At 43.3% G+C, this 16,758-nt stretch overlaps 1 protein-coding gene across 9 annotated transcripts in view; it reads right to left on the minus strand.

Annotated features, from left to right (window-relative positions):
* ppfia4 (PTPRF interacting protein alpha 4) overlaps positions 1-16,758 on the minus strand; it is a 63,145-nt gene that overhangs the window by 844 nt on the left and 45,543 nt on the right. For 3 of the 9 annotated variants that reach the window (XM_068720065.1, XM_068720064.1, XM_068720070.1), the window contains 28 exons: positions 15,764-15,865; positions 15,471-15,635; positions 14,698-14,772; positions 13,977-14,060; positions 12,339-12,560; positions 11,404-11,538; positions 10,688-10,822; positions 10,440-10,523; positions 9,530-9,661; positions 9,318-9,380; positions 8,620-8,711; positions 8,382-8,508; positions 7,742-7,938; positions 6,729-6,957; positions 6,603-6,638; positions 6,392-6,513; positions 6,014-6,126; positions 5,830-5,911; positions 5,611-5,692; positions 5,186-5,386; positions 4,602-4,664; positions 4,191-4,217; positions 2,660-2,835; positions 2,290-2,387; positions 1,451-1,626; positions 701-769; positions 427-613; positions 175-274 (listed from right to left, as the gene is read on the minus strand). In XM_068720065.1, coding sequence (XP_068576166.1) covers positions 216-274; positions 427-613; positions 701-769; positions 1,451-1,626; positions 2,290-2,387; positions 2,660-2,835; positions 4,191-4,217; positions 4,602-4,664; positions 5,186-5,386; positions 5,611-5,692; positions 5,830-5,911; positions 6,014-6,126; positions 6,392-6,513; positions 6,603-6,638; positions 6,729-6,957; positions 7,742-7,938; positions 8,382-8,508; positions 8,620-8,711; positions 9,318-9,380; positions 9,530-9,661; positions 10,440-10,523; positions 10,688-10,822; positions 11,404-11,538; positions 12,339-12,560; positions 13,977-14,060; positions 14,698-14,772; positions 15,471-15,635; positions 15,764-15,865 — 3,333 coding nt within the window. In that variant the 3' untranslated portion in view covers positions 175-215. The remainder of the gene's footprint in view (positions 1-174; positions 275-426; positions 614-700; positions 770-1,450; positions 1,627-2,289; positions 2,388-2,659; positions 2,836-4,190; positions 4,218-4,601; positions 4,665-5,185; positions 5,387-5,610; positions 5,693-5,829; positions 5,912-6,013; positions 6,127-6,391; positions 6,514-6,602; positions 6,639-6,728; positions 6,958-7,741; positions 7,939-8,381; positions 8,509-8,619; positions 8,712-9,317; positions 9,381-9,529; positions 9,662-10,439; positions 10,524-10,687; positions 10,823-11,403; positions 11,539-12,338; positions 12,561-13,976; positions 14,061-14,697; positions 14,773-15,470; positions 15,636-15,763; positions 15,866-16,758) is intronic. The other 6 variants (XM_068720066.1, XM_068720068.1, XM_068720069.1 and 3 more) reach the window with 6 other exon arrangements.

Here is a 16,758-nt window from a genome sequence, read left to right on the forward strand (position 1 = left end):
TAATACACACTGTTTGCTGGCTAAAAGGCTTTAATCTGACAGATATACACCAGTACAGTAGCCTGGTGCTGTAAAGTTAGTACCACAGTCCTACCTCATGCCACACAGCTGGGCAATGCTGGTTAAAGGTCGCTTGTCAGTTCAGCAGTTTCAGCTAGGGATTTGTTAGCTTACCTGTTAGCATTTGCGCTCCCGTTAGTAAGCAGAGAGAGAAGTTAGCATGAATAGGTCCGCACGGCTGAGGGATCGAGTCTCGGGGTCGCAGGGGGAGGAGCTTGAGCGGACGTGACACAGATGAGTTTAGGCGCAGCAGGACAGAGAAGACACAGCATGCAAGTTAGTCAGACAGGATGAGCAGAGAGCAGCACGTAGAAACACACAGAAAAGCACACAGGCCAGAGGGGTTTGGTTAGTGTTGTATCACACCTTCAGGCTGAAGCTGTTTCTTGGGCATCAAATTCACAGAGGGCGGCATGGACATGGAGGGCATGCGGAAGCCAGCAGGCAGCGTTTCCATGGAGCCCGCCATCATGCCGAGCCCCACCCCTCCCTCGCGTGCCCGAAACCTCTTGCGCCACGATGGAGAGCGTCGAAAAGACTTGTCATCTCCACTCTGCAGGGACAGGGAGGTGAAAAGCAAGGGTCAGGCAATCCCCTTTTCCAACATGTATGTGATCAGAGCAGCAGCTTGATTGGTCACCTCCTCTAGTCGACGGTCGGTCCCCAGGGCTAATATGTTGTTGAACTCCCTCTCCAGAACCTGCCGGGCCTGCAAAAACAAAAAGCACACACACAACTTCTGTGAGCAGGTTGCTGTGTGTTAAAAAAAAACGGGACAGAAATTAACAAGAGCTGATGGCAAAATGTCAACGAAAGCTCTTAAAATACGTCTAATAAACAGGAGTAATTGGCATTATTTTTGTTCACCTATTAATATGAAGCTGTGGTGCATGTAATCTGTTCTGAAGCCTGTGACTGGGAAATACTTTCAAGTGAATTCTGAGAAAGAACAACAGAGGCCTTTTGATCGAAGAACAACTGAAACAGAATCTGAGGCAGAAGTAAATGTTGGCAGCATGTGGCCTGCAGTAGAAGGAAATGCTGACTGCACACAAACTGCAGAGTCACAAAAAAGTAAATCAACCAATCTCATAAAACAACTGTGACTTTTGGAAGATGGAGTGTTTGCAGAAAGGCTAAAAGGCCTGTTATGAGCTTACAGTGCTGGGAACGAAAGTGTTCAATGTGTAGAATATTTTCATATAAAATAACATGTCATACAAATCTCTGGTTTTTATAGTTTATTTCATAATTCCTTACGTCTGCCCACAAAATGGACCAAACTTCTCTTAAAAATCTGATCATACAACACTTGATATCTTTCTGCTATTCACATCAGTTCAATCTTTCTATACTGAGTGCAAACAGTTGTGTTTTCCTCTTTAACCACCTGTGTATTCTGCATAGGGATCTGCAGGATGAGCGCGAGGCTGCTGTAGTCGAAGGTCTCGTCCAGAGAGATGAGCGCTCCATGGACGCCGCTCTCCAGCAGGTTGCCGCTATACTCCCTTAAACCAATGGACAGGACCCAGTGGATCACCTGCTCATTGGTCCACACCAACACATCTAACGTAAAAAAAGAGTGGCTCAGGCTCAAGGTACTGCAGTATTGTGTTGTATAGAGTGTCGGCACACGTCATTATTAGCAAATAATGGCAACTTGATTTAGAGTGAGAGAGAAAGAGAGAGAGAGAGATAAAGAGATAATGTGCATGTCCACATAGTGTCAACTCGCTGGCACACTCCCTTTGTTCATTTTAAGCACAGCTGTTAGACAGCTTTCCAAGTTGGAACAGGCGGTGTGTGTGCGTGTGTGTGTATGTGTGCGTAAACAGGGCAGGACTCTGATTTGACATGGCAGCTGAGTCAAGTTCATGTGCAGAACTCAAGGTCAAAAGGGCGAGGGGGCTGGCTAGATCTAAGTGTGTGTGTGTATGTGTGTGTGTGTGTGTGTGTGTGTGTGTGTGTGTGTGTGTGTGTTTGGGACCACTCTTGGTATGTGGAGCCTTGGATCATAAGATTGTAGGCCTGCTTCAGCTGGCGTTCTGACAGTCCAATGGGGCAGCTGTTTCAACGCTCAGGCCAAATCAGGCAAAACCACTAGGTGGTACTCTGACCCGATGAGACTGTGGATGTGTGCTTTCTTGTTAGTGTTTGAACGTGTGTATGTGTGTGTGTGTTTTTTTTTTTTTGTCACTTTGTGTGTATCAGGGTGTGTGTAAAGTGTACCTTTCATCTCGTGTTGGCTGTCCTCTCTTCGGCGCTCCAGGTCTTTCCTGTCATAATTCAGTCTCTTCAAGCACATAATCCCATACTGCAGACTAGCCCTGGTACACACACACACACACACACACACACACACACACACACACACACACACACACACACACACACACACACACACACACACACACACACATACACAGATAGAAATATACACACACACATACAATCATGACAGAACAAACAAGCTCACACACAAACACAGAAAAGCACATAATCATCAGGCTTCTCATCTCCACTGCTGTGTGTCCAGTTATCTGATGAAAGGGGAGGCTGATCAAACAGCAGCTAAGCTGATTGGGCTATAGCTACAGACCTATGGAAGCTGTCCACCATCTTGAGGTGGCTCCTCAGGTCCTTCTTGGTCAGGTGGTCCAGCATGCGTGCGTCCACCAGACACTCCATGAAGTATGAGCGGTACTGAGGCAGGCCCAGGCTGGGGAGCCACTCGTTCCCTATCCACTCATGATTCATATCGCCATATGCCAGAGTCTACATGGAGAGGAGTACATAATGTTAGTAATTTGTGCAACAGAAAAAAAGACTGAGACGGCTCTTTGTTTCAGAATTACATACTGTATGTGAACATAGAAAATCTGCCATTTTGTATCACTAAATGAAAATGATTCTAAAATGATCCTCAAATTGCTTGCATATACAGTATATTGAGTAACACAAGTGTTCAGATACACCTGTGCTCTCCATGCTAAGACAAGCCAAAATTTGAGCACATCATAACTTAAAATGCCTTCCAAACCACAAAAGGTGTTTTCAGTCATTCAGAATTATGCTAGGAATTACAAGAAGCTCCAATAGGCCTCTTTCACAGGCGCAACCTTACCATGTCAGAATAGGAAAAATACAGGTGTAATCAATAAAGTTAATGATGGCTGAATTCCATTTTGCTGTTTTGGTTTCATGGTCGAGGTCAAAATGTCTGCTGTTAAAACATCCTATTAAAGTGACGAGAGCATTAATTATATGCCAATTGAGTACAGACCGTACACACTCCTGAAAAACGCTCAGACAGTGTGGCAGGACCGTGACTATGTTGGTTCTTTAACACAAATAATGTCTAAGATATTGGAAGATGGAATGTGTTGCAGGTAAATGCAAACAAAATAGTCAATCATGATTTATCTTGATTAAAGGGTCAGTTCACCCAAATTACCCAAAATACCTTTTTCAACTGAGGTACACAGAATCTAGTGTGTGGTGCCCAATGCATTAAAAAAAATGAAAACTCTATTCTATTTTCCTTATAGAACATCTTTCGGTTCCAAATATTCTGTGTCTCCTCTACTCTACTACTACTGCCTCTGTGTTCACTTTGCCAATGACTGTGTGCATAGCATGTTATTGACGGTGAATTGGCTGACCTCTCTTATTCAAATATGAGTATGAGTGAACGCGTTTGTGAAGAGCATGGGCTCGGTTTCAGAGTTTGTGCAGACAGATGTTTACTTAGTTAGTTCATTTATTCCGGTTATTTATTCAAAATACAACAATTTGACCATACAGATATGGAACTGGTTAAATAGTCATACAACACTTGATATCTTTCTGCTATAAAATAGATCAAAATCAAATGTAATATTGTGACTGAAAAAGGTTGTAACTACCCTTAGTTCTGAACAAAGCATTACCCTAATTCTACCCAAAATAGTAAAACAACAATATACACCACAACATCATCATCAATTAGAAGCAAATAATCAAAGCACAAAACAGATAATACTTGTCAGTTCTTTCTCAATTTTGGTCCAAATAAAGTATAATAAAGAACCACAGATATAATCAAGATGCAGCATCATAAATCACAGATGTAAGCAGATCAGCGACCTCACCTGTGCCCAGCTGCCCTCCTCATTGTCCTGAGTGGCAGCATGGCAGAGACAATATACAAGATCAGAGAGAAAGGGGACAACTAGAGACACACATACAGTACGGCACATTCAGAAATACACACACACACACACACACACACACACACACACACACACACACACACACACACACACACAGCTCTTCTCATATCACGTATCTCATATAATCTCCAACACTTATATCATTGACCGAACTTTCACAGGTTAAAACAGTTCAATCTAACACAAACATACAAATACCAGCACGAGCACAAAAATGCGTTAGTGTGTGATGTATTTGAAGGGGTCTTCGGGGCATGACATATGTGTGACACGGTGGGGACAGTGTGAGTGTTGGGTGTGGGGGGAGGGGAGCACCCAGATGGTACTGACCGCTTTAGTGGAGGAAGCCAGGTTCTCCATCTCTTCATGAGTCACCCACACATTTCCGGAGGACTGCGCAGAGGACGAAAACACACCCGAACACACACACACACACACACACACACATGCATACAGAAGCACGCATACACGCACAAAAACGCACCCAAGAATGCACTCGTGCATTTTTTCCACACACACCGACCCCCGTGCACACACAGCCAATCACACACAGACACACAGAGACAAACATTGTGTTGAGTGATGCCCAGGGAGGGAGTGTATTTCAGGCAGGTAGCTTGTAGCTATATGTGTCTATATTTGTGTGTCCTTTTCCCACAGAGCCCCATGCAATTGATGGCAGCGGAAAAAGACAAGTCAACCCAGTACTGTGGTCCAAACAGAGGAACAAAAAAAGTCAAAGAGTGAGGAGTCATCACCCCAGGGTGCAGAGTGAAGGTTAAGTCTAACAGTGGAGGAGGTTTTGAGTGTTTATGTGTAGGGTAATGTGTTCATATTCACATCCTGGATTATTTATTTGCTGTTCGTGTATGCACATGTGCGATCATGGAGGTGTATTTGTTGTGTTGTTTTACCGTTCTGGAGGTAAGTGGTGCAGACGGGCTGGTGAGGGACACCATCTCCTGGATGGCCAAGCGGAGTTTAAGTCGGTGCAGAGGGTTGCTGATGCCAATCTCCCTCTGAATCTCTGTGTCGGACAGCGCTGACATGATGGCTCCGCTCTTCACGTTTGCCCGACAGGCTGCCACGTACCACGCTGGCATACCCACCCACAGCTGGTGAGAGTCATCAAGATATTCAACGTCACCATCATTGAAAGGTCAAATAGAAGGGGAGGAGACTGCAGATCAGGCTGTAATTGTCTCTCTAGTGTTTGATATTACTGTATTTAACATTGTTTTAGACGTAGCAGCAGCCTGACATAAAGATCGCTAGATAGAGGGAGGTTTTCTGAAATGAATTTATGGTTGGTTGATACATAAGTAAACTACGGTAGTACCTCTAGCCACGAGACAACAGTTGGGCCGTCCCAATGGGCAAATGGCAGGCCTCTTTTCCTGGCGTCTTCCAAAAGCTCGTGTCTAACAAGCAAATTAAAAGTGGACAGAGAAAAACAGAGGGAAGTGAGGATTATCAGAGAAAATCCTTTATCCTTAAAAGGCTTAGTTACGAAATTAAAATAAAAACACAAATTCAGACACAGAAAGTATGCTTTTACTTTTTCTTCATCCTGCGGTCCCTCTCAGCCTGTGTGCCCAGTTTTCCCAGAGTCATAGTGTCCCCAATGCCCATTTCAAAGTCTGGAAAACAGCAAAACAGTGTTGATTTGTATCTCTGTAAATCCCACACAATCTCACATTGTCTTTATCAGTGTTAGAACTGGTATGTAGTCTGCAGTGTACCTGTTAAGGCCGGTAGAGGCTGTCCATCTCTGCCTACAGTCTGCTCCAATCGACCCTTCTCCTTTTTCCCAAACAATCGGCCAATAGATGACTTGATGCCTTTCTTCTGTTTGCTGCAAACAGCAAATTATTTTAAGCTAAAATCTTTAAACTCATTTTCTTATTGTTGTCAACTATGAATAAGCAAAGTAAACAATTGTTTTTGTGTGTGTGAAGCAAAGAGAAAGATTCAGATCCAATTCCAGCCGCTACAATCTTCAGAACTTGTTGGTGGAAAGTTGAAGTGGACTCGTAAAACAATCTGACATAAGTCTGAACTGATATGACTAATTTATCATACTGCGCTACCTCTGTATGTGTGTGTGTGGGTGTGTTTACCCTCGGCCGTCCTCTAGACTGCCTGTGAACTGCGCGAAATTGGTTTCTAGCCGTAAACTGCGGGGGGACGAGGGAGGCGATGTTTCACACTTGATAGTAGCTTTGTCCACTTCCACAGGAGACTAGAAGAGTCACACAAGTAACTCAGCTCAGTCATGAAAGCCGCAGCCGTGAAAAAACAGAACAGATTTAGTTGTGTTTGCAAACTTACTGCTACTTTCCTGCGATGTTTCCTCAAGTCGCTTGGCTATCAAACAAAACAACAAACAGTCAAATTTACAGCTTTTTACAATGAGCATACTGCTGTACAAAATATGGAGCGTGTGTGCTCTCTGACCAGAGTCATGATGCCTAGATGGTGGCTGGCGTTGCGTGAGTGGTGTTTTGGTGTGGAGTGGCCACTGGTGGGTGGGGAAGAGGATGATGCCAGAGACTGGGCAGTGGCGGAGGTGGGCAGCGCCCGGGGTCGAAGCGTCACGTTGAGTCCGTCCATGCTGCCGCTGTTCACGCGAGACTCAATCTCGTCAGAGCGGAGGTCTGCTGACTCTCTCTCCACCTGGATCATCCTGCACAAACACATGCAAACATACATAGTTATTTTGGAGCACAGAACATCCCAGCAAGCAATGATTAACAACACACACTTTATATTTCTCTAATTATGAATAAAACACTTATATGGAGCTATAAATAATTTATATAATACAATTTTTTTTGTTTGAAGTTGTCATTTGTTCCATTAATCTGATGTATTTTTATTTCTTAATTATTCAATGAATCTGGGAAATAATCATTTATTTACTATTTACAATTGCATAACAAATTAAATAATGCAAGGATCTTGGCAAAAAGTGCATTATAAATTTTTTTTTTGCAGTACAGACATTTTTTAAAATGTATTTCTTCAAGGGAGTCTGGCTTCTCTGCAGCATAATCAGTATCTATTTTTCATCTCCTCCCCAGGAGGATATTCTGAGGTGTCACAAGAGAACCGTGTTTACTGTAAACTGCAATAAACAGTGTCCTCTTCCAGCGGGAAACAGAACTGAAGAAGGAAGAGTCTTATCTACATGTCATCATCTTTCTATCTAATGCCACTATCAGATGTGGTGCATCCTGTCCGGCCACAGGTCCTCATGCATTGCATTAACAAAATGAAGCAGCAGCACCTTCATGTTGCTGTTGTATCTTAAAAACGTCCCTTTTCTTTTAATTATTGGTTGTATTATTTTGAACACTTTGTTCTCCTTTTATCTGTATCCGGTTTCTCGCTGCTGCACTGACCAAGTTTCCCCATTGGGATCATGAAACTGTCATGTGTTGTAATCTAATGTGCCAGTGCCTTGTCACCTTATCTCTTCATTGATAGCATCGAGCTGCTCCTGCAGCATGAGAGCGAGAGTCTGAGCGTCAGATTGGCCGCTGGGGGAAAGCAGGGTCGAGCTAACGTCATCATCCAGGTCTGACTCTGCCTCGATGTCGCTGCCGAGGAGGTGGCTGACGCTTCCACGCAGAGACGGGTAGTCCTGTTCAAACACAGCGTACACCTGGACACAACAAACACACATGAGCTTTAACATCTGTAGACGCAGCAAACGTGTTAAATACAACATACATTGATCCTGAATACATGAACCTGAAGAATGTGCTATATGGATTCATTCAGACTACATGTAAAAAATACAATGTGACACAGTATGTGGCCAGTTAAGAGAAGAAATGAATGAACAGGGGACTTACATCAGACAGGATGTCCATGGCAGCAGGTGAAAAAGAGACAGAGAGACAGAGAGGTTAGTAAAGAATGGCAAGTTAGGCAGCCAAGCACTGACACTTGTTAGCAAAGCAGACATGAACTTGGATAAAAGCACTGGTGGTTAGAGGAATAGCTGACACATGATGTTGTGATCCGTAAGTTGGCCATCCTGCTCAGTGTTTGTGTGTGAGGAAATGTGGGGTCCTTTTGGCCTGATAAAGTCATCATTAACACCTTGTTCGGGTCGTCTCGTAGCGACATTCTGCCCTTATGTGCCCGCCTGATCACAGTTGTGCTGTAGTGGCCATCTTGGCCCTCCACCACGGAGAAGCGAAGGTCGCTGGCGCTGCCCAGGTGCGACCTGAGAGACACACATAACACTTTTCCATCAATAATGCATACAGCACCATGTTAGAGGGTGTGCATATGAGAGAGAATGTGTGGAGGAGGTGTACAGTATGTCTGTGTGTACCGAGGGTGAGTTCCATCTCCAAACGCCCCACTGCGACGTTTCAAGTGGTCGATCTCATTTCTCAACTTCTCAATCTCTCCAATTAGCCGTTCCTGAGGGAGAGAGGGGCATTATGTGCAATGCATTCAGATTGCTTACTCAAGTGAAAGTAGCAACACTATTCCCTAAGACTAGAGTGAAAGTCCTGCATTTAAAATTTGACTTAAGAAAGTGTACATAAATATCAGTCAAATGCACTTCAATCAACTATATTGTTCACGGGGCCACATTTTCAGAAGGCTAAGGGCCCGGATGTTGGACATTTCCTTGAGCTATTGGTCTCATTATGTATGTACACTTGACACAGTTAGCTAGTTTTGGTTGTCTGCTAGCTACCTAGAAGCCTGCGACAACAGCGGCATGCAAAGGAGGACCAATAATGCATGTTGTGATTGCATGTTACTGACAGCACAGGAGCGCTCTGCTTGTTTAAAGGATTCATTGTGGCAAAATGTCTGTTATTTGCGTGATTTTTTTTTCTCTTCAGGTTTTAAATTTGATTTATTTGTAAACAAAACTGATTGGTGGGCTGGAGTTGGCCTACGAGGGGCCAGTTGAAAAAGGCCAGCACTTGAGTAAATATTCTGTTGATATGAGTTGGAAGTGAGGAGACGATTGTAGATTTCAGTGATTAGGCGACCCATTTGAGTCTCACTGACCCTGGTGTGGTGGAATTCTTCAAGCTGTTTCTGGCAGTTCTCAAGGTCCTGAATGAGGGAGTTCTGGACAGAAGAAATCATGAAACCGTGTCAAAACAAATCTGTGTGTCCAAGTAAAACCTGTGCTATACTGTTTATTAATTTGTTCTGTGAGGCAATAACAACAGCGGTATGAGCTGCTGCTTAGATGAATGCATGTGTACAGGCCTTGCCTTGTCCTCCAGGGCAGCCATGCGTTCCTTCAAATGGAGCTGCAGTCTTTCATTGGACTCAGTGAGCAGACGATCCACGGTGTCTGACAAACGCTTGTTGTGCTCCTCATTCATTTTCTCTCTCTGACGAGCCTGATGAGCGGAGAGAGAGAACCAGACGGGTGGGAATGACATCATCAAAATTTCTCTTTTGACACAGACTCCATTTGGGTGTATTTATGCAGCTAATCAAGCATCTCTGTGTGGATTAAAGGATGAAGTGTGTATTGAGCCCAAGATCACCAGCTGCCAGATATAGGTCCTCTTGGCCAACAATGGATCTCACAGCCAGAGTGATTTAATTACAGTCATTTACATGACGATGACAAAGGGTTAAACGCCTTCTCTTAAATGGAAAGTGCTGCGCTTAAATATGTATTTTACGGTAATTTCATAAAAGTGAATTAACACAGACACGCACAAACACAAATTTGCTTTCTCAGAGAGCTCTTTCAACTAAATATAGTCATGAGATCGCACAGCGAGAGAGAGGAATTAGCCTTGCGTGAATTATTCAGAGTCTAAAGATAGCAGCCAATCAGGATTGTGTTGCAGCAAGATATGTGGATTTGTTTCAAATTCATGCAACAATGCACCGGGAAAATGGAGGGCTCCTCATATGTGCGTCTGTCCTGTGTGTTTGTGTTTGTATGTGTATGCATGAGGGAGCACAGAGCCATGAGTCAAGGCGTCCAACTAATGTGAAGCATCAGCCCACACACATCCACAAACACACACACACACACACACACACACACACACACACACACACACACACACACACACACACACACACACACACAAAGTGAGAGGTCAGAGAAACCCTGCAGGGCTGGTGCACACACACAAACACACACATATGCTCACACACCCTTCCTAGCTCTTGGTTCTTCTCCTCCAGTTGTGACTCCAGCTGTCTGAGCCGCTCCTCCACATTGCCATGGCGCTCCTCAGCCTGCAGGGGGAGACACTCGCATGTAAGTACAACCGCCTCTGTAACAGTGTTCAGTCTGCTTCTATCTGTAAATAACTGATCCTTGCTGTATTGTATCAGCACCCTTTGCTGTGTTTTCTACAGCTGTGTGTGTGTGTGTGTGTGTGTGTGTGTGTATGTGATACCTTGGAAAGTGCCGCTACTCTCTGTGCCAGTTCAGCTTCCACCTCTGGAAGTGTCTCAGCCTTCCTCATGGTCTGAGCCAGCCTCTGCTCTGCCATCTCCAGCATCTCCTGCAGCTGGCGCACCTTCTCCTCGCTCTGACAGACAGACACACACACACACACACACACAAACACAAACACACACAAGTGCAAAGAAAGAAGAGGGACATTGAGGGCGATCACAAGTGAGGTGTAATCAGTGTAGTGTGCAGCCAGCGAGTAGCAAGGGCACTGCAAATGGTCACAAATGTGTTTCTGGTATTCCCCATGTGGAGCTGAACTCAGATTGACCCTGAACTACACATGAACCTTGATGATGTTCTTATTACACGCTCACACACACTGACAATAACATTCTTCAATACCTTACACACATTGTCACACTATCGCAGCTTTATGTACTTTTATTGTAGATGACATTGTAGAGGCATTAAATATTAAAATGTTGCAAGAGAGAGCACATTAGCCTGAATCCATAACTCACCTTGCATCAAGACACATTTTTTTTGGTGTCACTTAACAACACATTAGGATGGTAATGCATCCAAGGAAGCCTGAACATTGTAGAATAATTACACGGCACATTTATAAATATTGATTTAGTCCTTATGTCAGGCTTAATTAACTGTGTTTAAATTCCAGTCAGGAACCCTCTATGACTAGTGTTGTTGTGTTACCTGTCGGTGGAGCGAGTCCTTGGTGGCCAGTTCATTCTCCAGTTTGTCGTTGAGGTCGTGGATGTGTGTGGTCTCCCGCTGAGCAGCCAGGTAGCGTTTCTCTAACGTTGTTATCCTCTCCTCCATATCCTCTCTCTGTGGGTGCAGCGACACAGCAACAAAAACAACAACAGGGAAATCATGAGAAACAAGTCTTCAGCTACGTGCAAAAGCAATAACCAGTGTACTTTATCTCTTCATGTATGGTCAAATTCACACATTTTAGGTAATATACATTATCAGTATGAATCTTCATAGTATATTGCATTTAGGCAGTTTGCATACAAGACATGTATGTACTTTACTGTTTTGTAATGAAAATAAATGACACAAATGTATCATGACCACAGACAAAAATGCTAAAGCTAGGTGGCTATAGCAATCAATAAATGACCTTTGTAAGAGGACTGTGTGGTTACTGCACTTCACACCTGTATTATAACCTGTACGAACTGATAATACTGGTAAGTAGTGACATAGTTGCTTTCATTTTTATGCTTTTGTCAAGCATAAACTCCATTTACAAGAAACAGCTTTAGGAAACCCTTTTTCAAATGTGTTGCGTTAATAATAATGTAGTATGTCACTGTAGTTGCTGTAGTTGGTGAGTAAAATGCAATAACTTAATAGAAAATAGTGGATGTTAAGCCATCTGCCATCATTTTCTCCGTACACAGTTTTTCTGTAGGAGTGAAAAATCTCAATAGCATGGAAAACAAACGTGAATTTTTTTAAATTAACGATATAGTAATGTATTAATATAGAACCATGTTTTTATACAAAACAGCAGAATTTTAAATTCAATTAGCTTTTTATCTAAAACGATCCAGGTTTTTGTAACCTGCTGTTCTCAGTGCTCGCTCCCAGAACAAAAAACACGTTTCCTTTGCTCTCACCTCTCTCTGTTCACGCTGTTGTTTGATTGACAGTTCCTCGCTGCGGCTCAGTTCTCGGCGTGTATTTGCGAGCTCTGCCTCGAGGTCGGCCATGCGGCCGCTGAGAGTGACAGAGTGGTCACGGCTCTGGGTCAGCTCCTTATTGGTCCGATCCAGCAGCTCCTGAAGCTCGGACACCCGGCTGCCATCATCGTGGGCATCTATGGAGCCGTTGGGCAGTCTCTGTAAGGTGGACACACAACATTAATGGCAATATATGCACATTCTCCCATGAAATGTATTTTAGGACTGAAACACACAAGTGTGCACACTATGGGCAGATGGTATAGAGAGTAGTTGCAGAACTGATAAATTTGTATGACCTAGATATAAAAGTGTTGGGTGTTATGCATAGGAGAGTGTGGTAGATTAGGCTGCCATGTTGTTGTTTTGATGTTGTTTCTCTTCACAGCTCAAAGTGCAGTTAATTCCAGGGCCTTAATTAAATGAGCCTTTGGGGACGCATATTCAGACAGGCAACACGGTGGGCAGTGAAAGTTAGTAGGACCCCCTCCACCCATGTTCCAATTTTGCCTGCTTATGAGTACCTTATAGAAACATACCCAGAAATGGAGGGGGGGGGGGGGGGGGGGCTAAAGGGTCTGAGGCTGTGTAATAAAACACTCCTGGTGATTTATGCAATTGTGCATGATTCCAGTTTAGCCATATGAACTCATTAGATTTACTCCCAGGGGTTTTGGAAATAGCATTGCACAGCCCCATGTGACTGACAGACATCAGGTATGACATGGCCCTACAATGATTGTCTTCGTTAGGGTTCCTGTTGAAAAAGTACATGTAGCCATGATCATTTTATTGTCATTTTGAATTAAATTATCCTCTTATTGCAGCATCCGGGGGCAGTAAATGTCTGCTGGGCAGCGTGTGTCGTGGATAAATGTCCTAACAGAGTTCACACTCCTCCTAACTCGTACTATAGCCAATTATCTTCATTGTCTTTTCTCCCTCACTCTCTGAAGCTATTCTTTAATACAGTCTTCTTCTTGCTCACTTCCCTTCTTCATGGTAAGTTATTCATTTTTTTCAAGTTTGATTATTCCTTTAATCAAACGACTGTGTATTGACATTTGATTTTGCCTTTTTTTTTCCTGAAGCCAAAGAAACAGGATTGGGTTAAGTGGATCTTGTGCCGCTCCCCCAACGCTGCTGGCCTGTACAGAGGAAGGCATTTTCCATCCCGATACAAACAGGCGCCGCTGTTTAGGGAGGTTTGTTACTCCTTGTGGATGGAATGAGACACAATTACATAATGTGTGCTTAGTTCAGGGCTGGCCTCAAACCATGGAGGACAGGGCTCGATTAAAGAGCAAGAGTTTTAATGTTATCAGAACAAACTAGAAAGGTAAAGGAGGATTCATGCTACATTTAGCTCCATTAACCTTATGTGTGTGTGTGTGTGTGTGTGTGTGTGTGTGTGTGTGTGTGTGTGTGTGTGTGTGTGTGTGTGTGTGAGAGAGCAGCTATGTTGATGTGCTGAAGAAAGATAGAAAGAAGATGCAAAGACAGTGATTGACAGCCAGACGGACGAATACTATAGGTGGACATAAGATAAAGCACAGAGCAGAAAAACAATCACACAGCCAGGAAGACCTTCCATGTAGGTTTGGATCCATCTGTTCGCTCCACTGAGTCACCATCCTTCCTTTGTCTCACCATGTTCAACTGCAGTGTAGATTAAAAAGAAAGAAAAAAAAAAAAAAGCAATGAGCAAACTCTTTTCTGTTTCCTTAGTGAATCCAAGAACAAAACTTCCCAAAGGGAAGCCTGGCTTCCAGGCTGCCAGCATGCTTCAGACAACATGCCCTACCATATTTTACATAACTACAAATATGAATTAGAAGAGGGAGGGGTCGCTTCAGTGCGGGTCTGCTCCTCTTATAAAAAAAACTGTGTGATCAGTGCAACTTAACAAGCTTTGACTTCACATCTTACATAAACCACTGGGATTCTGCTTTAACTGAGCCTGCTGTGAATATTTAACATCATTTTATCTTTAGAATGAAGTCTTTGATGACATATTTAAACAGAAGAGTACAGAAGGCGAGTTTGTGCAAGGCACGTGTGTGTTTGTGTGTGTATGAACAGCGGGCTGAGAAGGCAGGGCCTCTCACCTAGTGTGACACTTGAAGCATATATCAGATCAGACTGGAGGCTTTAACAGATGTCTGCAAGGGACTGAACAGATGTTTCCCTTACCAATAACCACATAAAGGAACACGAAAACACAGTCACACACACACACACACACACACACACACACACACACACAGTCACGTTCACAAGCATTCACACATCTCACCTCTTGTGTGTTAACTGCTAGCTGTCCCTCCAAGGTGGACACCCTCTCCAGAGCCACACGAAGCCTCTCACGTACCTGACAAAACACACAAAGAACACACGCATCAAGACAAAGTCCAGAAACATGAGGGCATGCTCCTGTTAAAGCACAATCCTGGATAATATTTAGATCTGTATATAGAGAGCGTCTCACAATTCATGTCTTAATTGACTTCGCTAGTATAGAACATAATATTGGTAACTAGAAGTTCTCAAATGGTGCCTTGGGCCCTTTATTTACCTCAACTGAAACCAAAACCAAAAAGCAGTTTTATAATTTTTCATTTCACATGTTATCATCATGGATAATATTGGATCATATTGTATTAGTCATTTCCACAGATGTATCCTCTGCTCCCATTTTCTGTTTTCATCTGCTGTTGTTACTGTTATCTGTTAATGCAAATTCATGACTTCCTCCATCTTTTTCACATTAAAAGCCTTTCAGCAACAATCTCTTCCCTTCAATACATAACTTTTACTTTGAAACTCAGGAAGTGCGTTCCTGTTAACAGTTGTTAACAGCTTAACAATAAAAAAACACACAGCAAAACTGATTTGATCAGAATTAATTAGTGAAGAGGACCGCAATTCTGTTGAAAACACTAGGAGCGACAATGTGGCGTGCATGACCAGATTGATGGAAATACCATGTACTGAAGACACCAAAAGAGACAATTGTTTCCCCTGTATAATTCTGTTAGTGTGTGTGCGAGTGTGTGCGTGTGTGTCCACCTTTTCATCCAGAGCTTTGTGGTGTTCAAACAGCGACTTCAGGGCTTTGAGGACCTCCACCTCGCTGGAGACTCCAGATGGTGGGGGTGCCTGTCTCTTCACCACTGTCATCCTCAGACTGCGTTCGTGACGAGACACCAGACACTCCAGGTGCTCCAACAGCAGCTACAGCACACACACACACACACATGAATGCATTCACGACCAAAGAGAATACTAATTTCAATCTTAGAAACATTGTTTGTTTTCATCAGCATCACCACACACATACACATGCACACACACACACATACCCTGGTGTTGTTTCTTTCAGCTTTCAGCTCCGATATTTCCTCCTCTTTCTCCAGCAGCTGCTCTCGGCATATGTTCAGCTCCTTCGTCAGGGTGGCAAACTCCTACAAAACACACATACACACACAACACCCATACAGAGGTTAATGCTGTATCAGTGATCAACATAATATTATATTTTGTGAAGCTGAGCACATATGCAGCTATAATCTGAAGGTGCAAACACATGTGGGTGTGGATGACAGGTTTTTTGGTGGCACAAGCACACTCCTGGCACAGCACAGCACAGGATGAGCCCACCGCTAGTTAGAGGAATACTTTATCTGCAGGTGAAGTGAGGGCAGGCTTAAATAATGGGGAGACAGTCTGGCTTCTCCTAAAAGAAAACATGCTGTCCGATGGATGCTGTCTGGGAAAACCTTTCTGTGCACCTGCGATAAGAGTTGGTCTGAGCAGGCGGAGATGACTGAAATGGCTCTGTGCTATCTGATCTGCATAAACACAACCTCAGCTGTGCCCCTCTGCCCACCTCAGCACCTACCTCTGGGGTTTTGGAAGCCATAATAATACCAGCAGGCAAAAAGAAATGTCCTATGTCAAAATCAAGTACAATAAAAAATAAAAAAAACAGCAGGAGTGGAATTAACACATGACATTAACTCTTGTTTTTTTGGTGTACTTAAAGAATCTGTATCTTAACTTTTACTTAAGTACTACTTATATTGTACATTTCAAGTTGAATCTGCTAAAGAATGATACAAAAAAAAGTCACATGAAAAAGTCATGATAAACTGTGTGAGAATGGAATAAAAGACGAGAGATAAATCAGCAGCTGCACAAGTGGGTGAAGGATTTCCTGATGAAGGGGAAATGGTGTCAAAGCATGAGTTGGAGAGTGAAATTGGAAATGAGGATATGAGCGTTTTAACAATAAAATAAAGAGGAATAGTAGTTCAAGGGATTCTAGTCAGTCAATGAGAAAAGAGGATGAGAGCTG

This window comes from Cebidichthys violaceus, unplaced genomic scaffold (assembly GCF_023349555.1).
Source record: "Cebidichthys violaceus isolate CVI_PGR_0920_01 unplaced genomic scaffold, fCebVio1.0.p SCAF_25, whole genome shotgun sequence".
NCBI lineage: Eukaryota > Metazoa > Chordata > Actinopteri > Perciformes > Stichaeidae > Cebidichthys > Cebidichthys violaceus.